Source organism: Heterodontus francisci, chromosome 45 (assembly GCF_036365525.1).
Source record: "Heterodontus francisci isolate sHetFra1 chromosome 45, sHetFra1.hap1, whole genome shotgun sequence".
NCBI lineage: Eukaryota > Metazoa > Chordata > Chondrichthyes > Heterodontiformes > Heterodontidae > Heterodontus > Heterodontus francisci.
In genome coordinates this window covers 16,345,493-16,360,154 of record NC_090415.1, presented here as the reverse complement: position 1 = coordinate 16,360,154, position 14,662 = coordinate 16,345,493, and the positions used below count along the sequence as shown (strand labels likewise).

General features: G+C 41.4%; 1 protein-coding gene across 3 annotated transcripts in view; it reads left to right on the top strand.

Moving 5' to 3' along the window:
* The first annotated feature begins 6,457 nt into the window (after nt 1-6,457).
* LOC137356138 (Fc receptor-like protein 1) overlaps nt 6,458-14,662 on the top strand; it is a 39,867-nt gene continuing 31,662 nt past the window's right edge. Inside the window, exons 1-3 of one of the 3 annotated variants that reach the window (XM_068021943.1) lie at nt 6,458-6,505; nt 7,696-7,741; nt 12,931-12,960. Coding sequence is in view for 1 of the 3 variants with exons in the window: in XM_068021941.1 (XP_067878042.1) it covers nt 8,926-8,956; nt 12,931-12,960 (61 nt within the window). In the remaining 2 variants the exon portion in view is untranslated. The other 2 variants (XM_068021941.1, XM_068021942.1) reach the window with 2 other exon arrangements.

Below are 14,662 nucleotides of genomic sequence, written 5' to 3'. Positions count from 1 at the left end.
GCTTAGTGGAAGGAGGCAGAGGGTAATGGTCGAGGGCTGTTTTTGCGATTGGAAGCCTGTGTCCAGTGGTGTACCGCAGGGATCGGTCCTGGGACCCTTGCTGTTTGTAGTGTACATTAATGATTTAGATGTGAATATAGGAGGTATGATCAGTAAGTTCACAGACGTAATGAAAATTGGTGGTGTTGTAAATAGTGAGGAGGAACGCTTTAGATTACAGGGAGATATAGATGGGCTGGTAAGATGGGTGGAGCAGTGGTAAATGGAATTTAATCCTGAAAAGTGTGAAGTAATGCATTTTGGGAGGACTAAGAAGGCAATGGAATATTCCATGGATGGTAGGACCCTAGAAAGTACAGAAAGTCACAGGGATATTGGTGTATTTGTCCATAGATCACTGAAGGCAGCAGCACAGGTAGATAACATGGTTAGGAAGACATGTGGGATACTTGGCTTTATTAGCCGAGGCATAGAATATAAGAGCAGGGAGGTTATGATGGAGCCATATGAAACGCTTGTTAGGCCAGAGCTGGAGTACTGTGTACAGTTCTGAGCACCACACTGTAGGAAGGATGAGATTGCACTGGAGAGGGTGCAGAGGAGATTCACCAGGATGTTGTCTGGGCTGGAGCATTTCAGCTATGAAGAAAGACTGAAAAGGCTAGGGCTGTTTTCCTTGGAGCAGAGAAGGCTGAGCAGTGACATTATTGAGGTGTGCAAGTTAATGAGGGGCATTGATAGGTTCGATAGGAAGAAACATTTTCCATTAGCAGAGGGGTCATGAACCAGGGGGCATAGATTAAGGGTAAGGGGCAGGAGGTTTAGGGGGATTTGAGGAAGCATTTTAACACTCAGTGAGTGGTTGCAATCTGGAACACGCTGCCTGAAGAGGCGGTGGAGGCAGGAACCCTCACAACATTTAAGAAGTATTTAGTTGAGCACTTGAAACGCCATAGCATACAAGGCTACGGGCCAAGTTCAGGAATATGGGATTAGAATAGTTGGGTGCTATATGGCCAGCACAGACACGATGGACTGAAGGGCCTGTTTAGTTTAGCTTAGAGATACAGCACTGAAACAGGCCCTTCGGCCCACCGAGTCTGTGCCGAACATCAACCACCCATTTATACTAATCCTACACTAATCCCATATTCCTACCACATCCCCACCTGTCCCTATATTTCCATACCACCTACTTATACTAGGGGCAATTTATAATGGCCAATTTACCTACCAACCTGCAAGTCTTTTGGCTTGTGGGAGGAAACCAGAGCATCAGGAGAAAACCCATGCAGACACAGGGAGCACTTGCAAACTCCACACAGGCAGTTCCCAGGCTGTATAACTCTATGAGTCTATGATACAAGTTCACTGAATCATAAGTGGTCTCTTAATGTCAATTGATTCACTTGACATACCTCATTCCCAAGAACCAGGTCTAGCAGTGCCTCCTTTTCATTGTACTGGAAACATACTGCTGCAGAAAATTTTCCTGAATGCAATCTAGGAATTCTTGCCCATCTCTACTCTTTACACTGCGACTAGCACAGTCTAAATTAGGATAAGTAAAGTCCCCAATTGTAACCATAAGTTGCAGAACCTGGAGATGTTATCTTTGGAGCAACGAAGATTGAGGGGATATTTGATAGATGTATATAAGATTTCGATTTGATAGACCTAGAATATCTGCTACCATTAGTTGATGGTACAAGGACTACTGGACACAAAGTTACGGTTTCAGGGAAGAGATTGGGGGGAATGAGAGTGAGAACGTTTTTATATAGTGAGTGATAATAGCCTGGAACTCGCTGCCTGCGATGATGGCGGAAAAAGAGACGATGAATGATTTGAAAAGGAAATTAGATGTACACTTGAAGGAAATGAACTTGCAGGGCTTTGGGGATAGAGCGGGGTCATGGGACTGAGTGGATTGTTCTACAGAGAGCCAGATTGGAATCCATGAGCTGAATGACCTCTTTACGTGCCATAATGACACTGACTCTATGACTTCTGCTCGGTTTTGTCTCAGCAAAACCAGCGAGCCTGAAAGACACATATGTTGTGACATCGTTGGAACCTTGTGCTGAATAGCACGTTTGCCAAACAACATGCACACACGCACAAAAAATACAGTCTAATAATAAAATCAGAGCAAATGGACAGATAAAACATGGCAAAGGACAATAGCAAAGGTTCAGCATAGCATCGAACATCGGGAGAAGTGTATAAAAACGGCACGGTATTCGTTGGCATTGCCATTGAGTCGCACAGTTGTTCCAGTGATGTGGAAAGATGAGACAGAACACAATCATCGTCTCCTTAAAAAATGACTGGGGGACAATACATTGCCTCTTAAATACGGTTACATAAACTCAGTGTTTTTGCTCTAGAGAGTGACTGGGTGCCTGAATTAGTTAATAGACTGAGAGTAGAAATTATGCAGCTGTATGATTGAAGAGGAGACATTGACACTTACTGCTAAAACGCATTAAGAACATCAGAACTGGAGCAGGAGTAGGCAATTCAGCCCCTCAAACCTGCTCCGCCATTCAATACGATCATGGTTGATCTCATCTAGGCCTCAACTCCACTTTCCTGCCCGTTCACCATAACCCATCAACACATTTCTAATTAAAAATGTGTCTATCTCCTCCTTATATTTGCCCAATGTCCCAGTATCCATCTCACTCTGGGGCAGTGAATTCCACAGATTTATGACCCTTTGAGGGAAGTAATTTCTCCTCATCTCTGTTTTAAATCTGCTGCCCCTTATCTTAAATCTATGACCTCTCGTTCTAGATTGCTCCACAAGAGGAAACATCCTCTCTATATTTACTTTGTCAATCCCCTTAATCATCTTACATACCTCAATTAGATCTCCTCTCATTCTTCTAAACTCCAGAGGGTAAAGGAAACATAGGACAATAGAGATGAAAATATAACTCTATCAAGTGGGCTTACACATTGGCAATTACAGTAAGAAACAATTGGTCAGAAATGATTACCAATTGAAAGTTGAAATTGTTATGTAAATGACTGAAATATAGGTGTTTCATCAAACACGAATATTTTCTGTAATTATATCAGTAAGTCTTAAAACGAATGCTTGGTAACTGGAGGACACCAGTTTAAGATGATTGGGATAAGAACCAGAGGCAACATGGGGAAATATTTTTCTTTCCATGCAGTGAGCTGTTGTGATCTGGGACGTGCTGCGAAAAAAGTGTCGCAGACGCATATGCAAAAGGAAACTGGATAATATTTCAAGGGATAAAAATGCAAGGAGAGAGGCAAAAACAGTGGTCTGGGATTAATTGGAATGCTTTACCAAAGAGACTGAATAGGCACGATAGGCCGAATGCCCACTTTCTGTGCTGTTTCATACTATGAAATCTGAAGTGCAAAATTAAGCTCACTGTTTATGTGACCAAATGAGGCAACAGGAGATGTCAGTCTCCAGTTCAAAATAGTTTTCGATTCTGATAAGAACGGGCCTTAATCCTAGCAAACTATCTGCAAACCACACCTTTTTTTTTGCAAAACGAGACTTTTTCTTGTCTCATTCTCTCCAGAACCCCACCGCTCTGACCCCAGATTGTCTTCTCCTTTCACCCAGTGATTGTACCGACCAGCACCCTGTTCATCATCCAGTTCACTACGAAACACACGTGAATCCAATCAGTATAAATGGGCTGCTTAACACTGTCATGCTTCACAGGTAGATCTTGTGTCGTGCGGGAATGTAGACATGATGGGGCGATGACCCCTTCTTTAAACCAAGGACGCTATGATAATACTATTTAATGGGCTGACAGCAGCCAGTCTCAAAATAACTCCTGGCGATTTCCTGTGCGCTAGGCCTCATAAACCCCTGGGTTAAACAGTGATCCCATCAATGGAGCACAATTGCGTTCACTAACTGCTTAACCTCATGCCGTGGCCACGCATTTTGTCCCTCAATAAAGCTGTACACGATAGAACTTTCACTCATAAACCTGTGCCTGCAGTGCAGCGCAGGCACAGACGATACTCCTTCTTTGAGAAACTTTGTGTCGGTACTAATCATAGGCGTGGACCCGTCGAAGATATAGACACCAGTAGAATTGTGTACCTGTTAATTACAAACTTACACGAGGTCGAACTAACTGGTACTAATCATCGATCTGTGCCAATAAAGCGCTATATGTGCTGATAATAGGCTTGTCCTAGTAAGACAGTATTGGCACTAGTTATAGGCCTGTAGCAGTTGGACAATATTGGTACTAAATGTAAACCTGTGCCAGTAAGGCAATATAGGGAAACATCATTAGCATGTAGAAGTAGGACAGTAGAGGGAATAATTGTAAGCTTGTAGCATTTGGACAGTATTAAAAAAGTAATAATTATAGGCATGTACCAATACAGTAAGGACAGTATAGATGCTTTTTAAAGGACTGTATCAGTATTACAGTTTACGGACTATCCACAGGCCTGCACCAGTAGGACATGTGGCGCAACAATGCAATTTCATACTCACACCATATAGTTACATTTGTTCCATGTTCCAATGGGAGCAATTAGAGTATTAAACTTTAAATACAGCAGATATAATGTAAATGCGCGATGGCACCTTTGTGAGACATTTCACTGACGTGTACGGCTGATCTGTGATGTCTGCAACTTTTTTGGGGCCCATGAGTGCTTAGGAAAACGAGAAACTAGCTTTAAGGGGAAATACGAGGCCTTAGATTATCTGCAGGGGATGAGAACCATTTGGCCAGCTCATTCGAAGCGCCTGGAGAGGCACGATCAGCCCATTGATCTTCTTCTGCACTTTATGATTCTGTAATCATACTTCACAGGAACACAGAACACAAGCCGGATCGGAAGCTCCCATCTTCACAGAGGGAATTGGATTTCAGCTCCGGCACGCCACGGTAGAGATGAAGGACATTTGTTTCATTTTTGTGTTCTCGAAATTAATCTCAAATGTTTGCTGCCTCTTTGAAAACCTGCATCATACACCGTGAATGACTTTTATGGGCGTAAAAAGGCCCATGGCTGAAGAGGTGTCATCACACTGAAATGATATTGTCAGATATTCAATTCAAATGTCTTGAAATGCAATGTACACCTTACTGTTGTCATAAGAACGTGGTACAATGTTAAAACTAAGCCGAACTGGTGAGGAGAACAATATTTCTTGCTTTTTATGAGACTCTCTCTGATTGAAAGATCCAACCCACTGAATACTATTTCCAAACTGTATAGTTAATTTTCATTTGTGTAATTCAGTAGTGCTGCTTGAAGAAAATGCTTCAAAAATGCAATTTTTTTAGTACGTTTCTTAATAGAAATTAGAAATTCTATGCACTTCAAGTTGCAGCCTTGGCTCGGTGGTGTTGATTTCATTATTGCATTTTGCTAACGACAACGAACTTCAAGTTCATTCTTGCTGTCGCCCCCGGAGCCGCTTGAGTGACAATTAAACCTATGTCCCCACGACGGTTCCCTGGGCCGCTGGATTAAACGTTCAGTGACATTACCACTAGGCCACCGTCCACATAGACCCATCGCAAATGACAAAGACAGCGGGAGCGTGAAAATGAAATGAACTAGAGTGAGAAGACAGAGAGGGATGGAGTTGAGTTTACCTCAACTTGTCTTCACGAAAATAAGTTTGCTTTTTTTTATTTTTAAATGTCAGTCATAAAACATAAAGTAAGGTGTTGACATAACACAATTTCCAACTGCACGCCAGTCCAGTCACTGCTGCCTGTCAGTGAATTAATGAAGCCGAAGGAAAATCATTTCCAATGATATAATTTAGCCTAAACCGACGCCTTAAGAACTATCTGGCAGGGAATTTTATGGAAATTTATAACAGTGCATCTTCACTTTAAGTTTCATTCGCAGTTTACTCGAATTGCAAAAGGAAATCTTGAGTTGTTTTAGTGCTTGCAACATTACTTTGCAATAGAGCTGAAAATAAACACATTGTGGACGTGACTGGACCAATTAAGCACTTGAAACAGTGAAGCTTAATGGGATGGTTAATCAACGTTCTCGTCGTTAACCAGTTAAATACAAATACATTTCTACTCACATATCATGCAAACGTTTGCAAATGTATTTGCAAAGCTTGCAGCAAAGATGTATTGCCTTTTTAAATGTGATTTCCTGTTTACTGCGGTGTGCAGGACGCTTTGTGCAGTCTGCTATTTGGTCAGCTATTGCCTTCACCAACAATGGTAAGCGTGACAAATCAGACAAGAATTGAGTTGATCATGTTTATGACAAGAATAGAAACGAGTGAAGAGAAGTATGTCATTCAGCTACTCGAGCCTGATCTGCAGTTTATTTAGATCATGGGTGGTCAGTGCTTTTAGTCCATTGCCCCGCATTAGCTCCCTTTCACTTGATAATCTTACCCTTGGAAAATCGATCAGTCTAAGTCTTAAGATCCACTGTTGTCTGTGAACATCTGCAGCATTTTAGGGAGATAAGTACCGAGGTTGACCAACATGTAAGGGGAAAGTAGTTTGCTGAATTCTCTCCACAATTGCATGGCTCTAATTTTAAGGTGACATCCACTCATTTTTAATTCCACAGAGAACCTCGGTTGCCTGCAGCTGCCTTATCAAATCAATAAACATGTTTAAACACGGTGATTAAGTCATATTTGCGAACTCAACAGTCTTTCATAAAACATGTACTACTTGAAGATGGATTAAAGGAAGCGTGGGACAGATTAGCTGCCAACATGGCGTAGTTGCCATACAGGCAGAGGCATATGGTGGAGATACTAAATGAGTACCTTGTCTTCATCTTCAGTGGAGGAGACGATGCTGCCAATTTCACAGTAAAACAGGCAGCAGTAGCGACATCAGGTAGATGAAAATACATAAACAACCAGTACAAGATACAAAGAACAAAGAACAGTACAGCACAGGAACAGGCCATTCAGCCCTCCAAGCCTGCGCCGATCTTGATGTCTGCCTAAACTAACACCTTCTGCACTTCCGGGGCCCATATCCCTCTATTCCCTTCCTATTCATGTATTTGTCATGATGTCTCTTAAACGTCGCTATCGTATCTGCTTCCACCACCTCCCCTGGCAGCAAGTTCCAGCCACTCACCACCCTCTGTGTAAAAAACTTGCCTCGCACATCCCGTCTAAACTTTTCCCCTCGCACCTTAAACCTATGTCCCCTAGTAATTGACTCTTCCACCCTGGGAAAAAGCTTCAAAGAACAGTAGGTGCTTCAGCGATAATTCAAAGTAGAGAAGTCCCCTTCTCTGGTTGATAAATATCCTAGTTTACTGAAGGATGTAAATGTGTACATTCCTGACGCTGTGGTCACAGTTCTGTTAACCCTCTTAACTTTCGGGTTGGTGCCAGAGAACTGCAGGATTACAAATTTAACATTATTCATCACAACATGTGTGAGGGATAAATCCGGCAACTACAGGCCAGTCAACCTGATGTCTGTGATGGGTTAAAGTTAGAGACAAAGTTCCTGGACAGAATGAATTGGCACTTAGAAAATTATGCGTTAACAAATGATAGCCTATATGGTACGATTAAAGATCAAACATGTTTTGTCTAACTTGATTCAGCTATTCAGTGAAGTAAAGGGGATTTTATGCAGGTGGTGTATTTGATATGATTTCCAAAAAATGTCTGATAAAGTAGCATGATGATCTTATCAACAGAGTGAAAACCCATGGAATTGAAAGGGCAGTGTGGCGACAAAATCAGGTAAGGGAAAGAAAGCAGTGAGTCGTGGTGTATTGATTTTTCCTTCTGGACTGGAGGGAAAGATATAATGCTGTTGCTTAAACGTTGGGATAGGAATCACTGCTTTTCTTGAGATACATTAATGAACCGTCCTTGCATATGCAGGAGATAATTCCAACGTTTGAAGATGTGACTGTAGTACATTATGTCAAAGAGTCATTTACGGCACAGATGGAAGCCATTGGGCCCATCGACCCATGCCGCCTCTCCATGGAGCAATCCAGTCAGTCCCACTCCCCGTAGCCTAGAAAATGTATTTCCTTCAAGTCCCTATCCAAATTCCTCTAAGCTTCTACCCTACCCCTTGCCTCTATCCTCGCTGCTTCCACCTATAGTTTGTTAGTATTCCTTTCCCTTAATAAACACTGATCCTTCTCTGTGTTCGCAGTTAGCATAGTTCATATGGAATAAAATATGCTGAGATGTCTGTGACCTGGACTATGCCTGTTCACTTCTGATATGAATTCATTTAACTGCTGACAGGGCTAAGCATATTTTCAGCGTTCGGGTGGACAACCTCATTCGCAAATGCACTCACCAGTCACACTGATTTTCCTGTGAAGTCGCCTTGCGCATGTGCAGCACAGTCCACAGCTTCGGATATGTCTCGGGAAACACAACATAGCCTCAATCCACGTCAGAAGTTTAAGGATTTGAGAGAGCATGTGGTTGACACTGAAGCAGTAGTACCATGCAAGGGGCTGAACGTGGGCGGTTACATTTGTCGGGACCAAGAATGTGAAACTGACAAATGCGCTGAGGACGAATTTGCCACATGTTTGACGGAAACGATTTGTTCTGGTGCTCAGTGGAAATGTTCATCCAGATCTGATGAAGCAGAGGCTGCATTGAAGAAAAGAGAATGATGATCCCCAATTTTTATATATAGTTGGATGTTTCTGTCTTTGTGGCGAAGTTGACTACAAACGAAAAGGTACAAGTCTACGGGGTAAGTATACTGGAGTGAAAACAATTGGCAAGTTCTTTCAAAGGTCAGGCACAGAAACGATTAGCCAGATGACCTCCTTCTGCCCGGCATTATTTTATGTTTTCACGTTTCGGGTAAACAGACCAGGAAGCGGCTGATCCGAAGAACTCACGTGACAGAGGGATCTGCATTCCTGTTTGGGCACCCCGCATGTGAAATGACGTGCATCTGTCTCCTTCAAATCTTCTGTAAGTGGATGTCAAATACTTGCAATGCTTTTCAAAATCTGCCTCAGTCACCGCGAAAGTGTAATCAGAGTAAAGGCGTAAATCTTCTAACATGATGTGTCACAATGAATTGGCAATGACAGTGATGTGAAGGTCAGACTGCATAAAGTAAAGCTCAATTAAATTTGATTCAATTTAATTGCCTTGAAATCTCATTTCTATGCTTTTGTGCTAATCTAAATTTGGTCAGTCAGAGTAACAAGATTTGTTGCTATTTTCCTTTCATGTCAAAGGCTACCAGCTTAGTATTGGAGCCTGAATCCCACTTAATTTCGCCTCGAAACTGCAACATAACTATTTTTTACATGCGTTAAAAATTCATATCATTATAGTTGTGTTTACCGAAATGGTCAGTATTTATCTGTACTTCATATAAAGTCTCAGCGATGTCTCAGTTGTTCCACTATTACTGATTTCTGCTACTAACTGTAATGAACGTTATGGCTCGTGATTTCTTTAGGTCGATGTTAATAATATCTTTATCCTTGCTTTAATCTTTAGTTTGGCATAGGCACGCATCTTGTTGAAAATCTGCTGCACGGAGGTAGACAGAGGCAGTGAGAAGCACATGCACAGGTACAGTCTCTGAAAAAAGATACACCAGATTGACGGCGAGAGAAAGAGAGAGAGCGAGAGAGCGAGCGTGCGAGAGAGAGAGAGAAAGGGAGAGAGAGCAAGATAGCGGAAGAGGAGGATAAACACATGAGAGGGAGATACTCAATGGGATAAAGCAGGGGATAGACACAGGTGACATACAGCGAGTGACTGAGACAGAGAGAAACACGGAAAGAGGGGCAGAGAGCAGCATAGCTATAGAAAAGGACGAAAACACCAATAGGAAAAGAGAAAGAGACCAGAACTGATAGGGCAAGAAAGTGTCATTTAAAGAGATGGTGAGATCGAGTGACACTGCGAGAAAAAGAGCAACGTTTTCGTCAATTCACTCTTGCACAGGCACTGTAATTAGATTCTGTTAATTGCCTGTTGTCAGAGAGAATATATATAGACGTGTGCTAGCACAACACGATTTCTCAATTCATACTAGTTCCAGAAACTGCTTCGCACCCTTGGCTTTAAAAAAAGACAAAACAATAAATGTGATTTAGCTCGATGTAAACTAATGACTTATGCATTTTGAGACATGGTAATTTACTATTGGTGGATCTCCAATATTAAGTTTCCTAACGTACGAGAACTTAGAGAAAATTAATAATTTTAGTCATATGTCATTGAGTCTGCCTTTCTGTAACATGCTGATGTTAGTGTTCTGTTGTCTTGTTAAGATGTAGAAAAGAGGAACAGACAGAGGGTTTGCATATTTGATCGACACTTTGTCAAGAATCCCAGTCGTTTCAGTTACTTGAAATTAGTTATGGAACCTTGTTAGCCTCAACGTATTCCACAACTAACTGTAGCAGATCTGAAAGGACTTTAAATATTCTTAAAGATGCAGCTATTGGTGATATACTGGGCCTCGTGTTTCTTCTGATGCTTAACACATAAAGCACAATTTGAGGAACGCATTAATCAGTTTCAATAACTGAAAGGATCCCACTCGTTCATCCCATCTGGATAAACCAGAGGATCTATTTCTTAACAAGTAAATACAAATGCATCTGCATTAATCATTGTTCTCATTGCTATTCTTGTTTCAAAAACTTGGCAGCAACGTGCATCGCCTTAACAGTGTGGTTCCTGTGAACTGAGGCGCAGGAAATAAAGAAGTATTAAGCTCCCTGTAGCCCGGACTTAAACTGTGTTCAAGGGCTAGAATGGCAATCTAGACAATTGTATAATAATAATGATGATGAGAATATGTTTATAGTTGCTTATGAAAGTTCGGATGATAAGTCGACCATTCGGCCCTTTCGACCTGCTGTGCCATTCAATCATAGGATGGCTCATCTGTGCCTCAACGCCTTTATGCAGCTTTGCTCTAAAGGTGTTTATTCTCGGCACAACTACAATGTATTCATCTGAGTTTTGAAGGGTCCAATTCACTAGTTATGTCCGCAGCCTTTTTTGGAGAGTTGCAATTTCTCACTACCCAGAGTGTTGAAGGGGCTGTCAAAGAGATAATGGATGCATTGATGGGTAGCTCTCAAAATTGTATTGAATCTGGAAAGGTTTCTGCAGACAAGAGCAAATATAACCCACTATCAAAAAAAGAGGGAAAGGTAAAACTGGTAACTATGGACCTGTTGGTTTGACGTCAGACGGAGGTGAAATGTTCGAATATGTTGTAAAGGATGTGATAAGTAGACGCTTAGAAAATAATGATATGATTGGACAGAGTCACCATGGATTTAGGAAAGGGAAAACATGTTTGACAAACTTGTTGGATTTTTTTAAAGGATATTACTGGTCGAATAGAGCAAGGAGAACCAGTGGATGTGGTGTATTTGGATTTTGCGAACGCGTTTGGTGTTATCCCACAAAGGAAGTTAGTAAACATACAGGAAATAGAGAGCAGGGATGATCATGTCATCCGCAGGATGGCAGGTTGTTGCGACTGGGGTACCACAAGGATCAGTGCTGGGGCCACAGCTGTTCACAATCTATATAAATGATTTGGATGTGGGGATCAAATGTAATATTTCCAAATTTACTGATAGCACAAAACTAGCTGTCTAATGTATGTTGAGATGAGGATGCAAAAAGGCTTCAAGGAGACTTGGACAGCCTAAGTGAATGGGCAATGAAATAGATGGAGTCTAATGTGAATAAGTGAAAAGTTATCCACATTGGTAGAAACATAGAAGTATTTCTTAAATGGTGGGAGGTTGGCAAGAGTTCAAGTCCAAAGGACCATGGTTGTCCTTGTTCATGAGCCACTGAAAGCTGGCATGCGAGTGCAGCAAGCACTTAGGAAGCCAATTAGGAAGTCTGCATCACAGGGACTTTTGAGTGCAAGTGTAAAGAAGTCTTTCTGTAATTGTATAGAGCCTTGGTAAGACTGAACTTGTCCTAGTGTGCACAGTTTTGGTTTTCCCATCTAAAGAAGGATGTCCTTTTCATACAGGGAGTGAAAAGAAGGTTCACCAGACTAATTATTGGGATGGCAGGATTGTCATCTGAGGCGAGATTGACGAAACTGGTTCTTTACTGGCACATTTTTGAAGAATAAAATATGATCTCATTGAAACATACAGCACTCTTGCAGGGCGTGACAGGGTGGATGAAGTTAGGATGTTTCCCTTGGCTGGTGAGTCTAGAACCAAGGGACATAGTCTCAGAATAAGGAGGGAGACCATTTAAGATTGAGATGTGGAGGAATGTCTTCACTCAGAGGGTGGAGAATCGTTTGAATTATTTACCGCAGATGGCTGTGGAAGCTCGATCATTGAGCATGTTCGAGAAATAAATTGATATCTGGATATTTATGACATCACGGGATGTGGGGATAGCGAGAAAAAGTGGCATTGAGAAAGATGATCAACCAGGATCACATTTCATGGTGGAGTAGGCTCAACGAGCTAAATTTGCTCCAATGTTCCTATGTTCATATTATGTGAAAAAAACACTTCCTCAATTTCATTTAAATAACCATCCTCTAATTTTAATGTAATGTTCCCTTATATTTGTCAGAGCAAAGACAATTCAGTTGCTCTCAGAACAATGCGTATTTTCAATTTTTGTAATTTTCCTTTCATCTGGCATTAAATGTTCTATTTTGTCTTCAGGTCAGGAATATCATTAAAATGATATTTTCCCTTTGATCTTTAGGGGTAAGTGGGAATAATTTGATGCACTTGCATTCTGCGTTTCCTTCAACGGAACTTAACATGTGGTGGCACGTGCAGAATGGTGTCTCTGCTAAGTCGAACATCAGCCTCTGCATCTTTCCTCTATTTTGTAACCTTAAAGCGTAGCAGCTTATGTGACATATGCAGACGGACACAGTTAATGAAATATCTTTTCTTGTCTCGTTGCAGTGCAAATTACTCTTCATGGGACTACACAAGGTATGATGAAAATATTGTTCATTATTGAGAATAATTCAGTTTTTTGAATAAACTCTTCCAGTTTATATTTATAGCAAGGTATAAATCAAACAGTCGAATACTTTTCAGCTGGTTGCTCGAGCGCAAACCCGATGTTATGGATTCTCCACCTATAATAGTAACTGCTGTTTTATTTATCGTCAATGACTTTAGTGGGAATGCATATCGGGGAGTTTCAACAATGGTCGGACAATGTGATACCCAGTGCCAAGACTCTGTGCCAAGTTTACATTCCACCATAATATATAAAAGACAAAGTAACTTCTATCTAACGGTAATTGCGAGCAAGGAAAATAAATCATATAAGAATAAATATGTAGAAGAATTGATAGAGAGACATTTCTATGAGGAAGCAACAGAGAGGGTGATCTAAGTAGTGTAGTTTATGTTGTATATGTAGACTTTCAATAGTCGTTTGTAAAATTTATATTTATACTTCGCCTTTAAAGAAAGAACATGTCGCAAGACACTTCACAGCAGCGATATAATTAGAATCAAACCACATAGGGGATACTATTGCAGACACATGGCCTAAAGCTTAGTTAAAATAGCTTTTAAGATGCATGTGAAAGGAAGAAAGAGAGTCAGAGAAGCAGAGCGCTTGAGGGAGCGGATTCTGAAAATTAGGGCCTGGCATTTGAAGGCAGCGCCTCAGTTAAATTTGTAAAGGCCAGAATTATTAGAATCAAATATTTACGGGACTGGAGAAAATTACAGCAATGGGTTGAGTGAGGGTATGGGTTTTGAAAAGAGAGACGAGAATTTGAAAATCGAGGCACTGCTTAAGCTCCAGTAAAAGTAGTCCAGCAAGCACAAGGGCGATGGCAGAAGACTTTTGGAGGCCTCTAAGCAACGGCGGATAGAATGTGAGAGTAGAGAAAGGAGTGCATTTTAAGTCTTGAGCAAACAAAGGCATAGATGAGGGTTTTACTAGCAGCTGACCTGGGGAGGAGACAAGGTCGGGCAATGTTACAGAGATGGAAGCAAACAATATTTGTGATGGTGGATGCTTGGTTGCAAGCTAATCTTGGAGTTAAATATTGTAAATATCGAGTTAGCAAAAAGACTGGTTCAACCTCAGACAGTTGCCAGAGTGAAAGTTGTAGTCAGTAGAGAAGGAAAAAAGAATGTACCGGGGACGAAAAACAATTACTTTCGACTTCCCAACATTCATTTGGAAGAAATTTCCACTCATCAAACATCAGTTTCGGATAAGCAGCTTGGGAATTGAGCAAAAGTGGAGGAGTTAGGCGTGGCGGTGTTGCGGCAGCACTGTGTGCCGTCAGCATGCATGTTAAAACTAATGCTATACGTTCAGATTGTGGCCATGAAGGGCAGCACATAGATGAGAAATCGGAGGGCGTCCAGGAAAGATCCTTGTGGAACACCAGAGATAGTGGTATGGCTGCAGCAATAGAAGCTGTTGCAAATGATAATCTGGCTATGATGAATGTAATAAGACTGGAACAATCTGAGGTCAGTCCCGTCGAGTTGTTGGACAATGGAGAGGCTTTTTGGGAGGATGATTGTGGTCAACCATGTGAAAATCTGCAGAGAGGTAGAGGAGGAGAAAGAGGGATAGTTTTATCTATGTTACAGTCACACAGGATGTCATTTGTGTCTTAAGTGCTATTTCATTCCTGTGGCACAAACCTGATTGAAG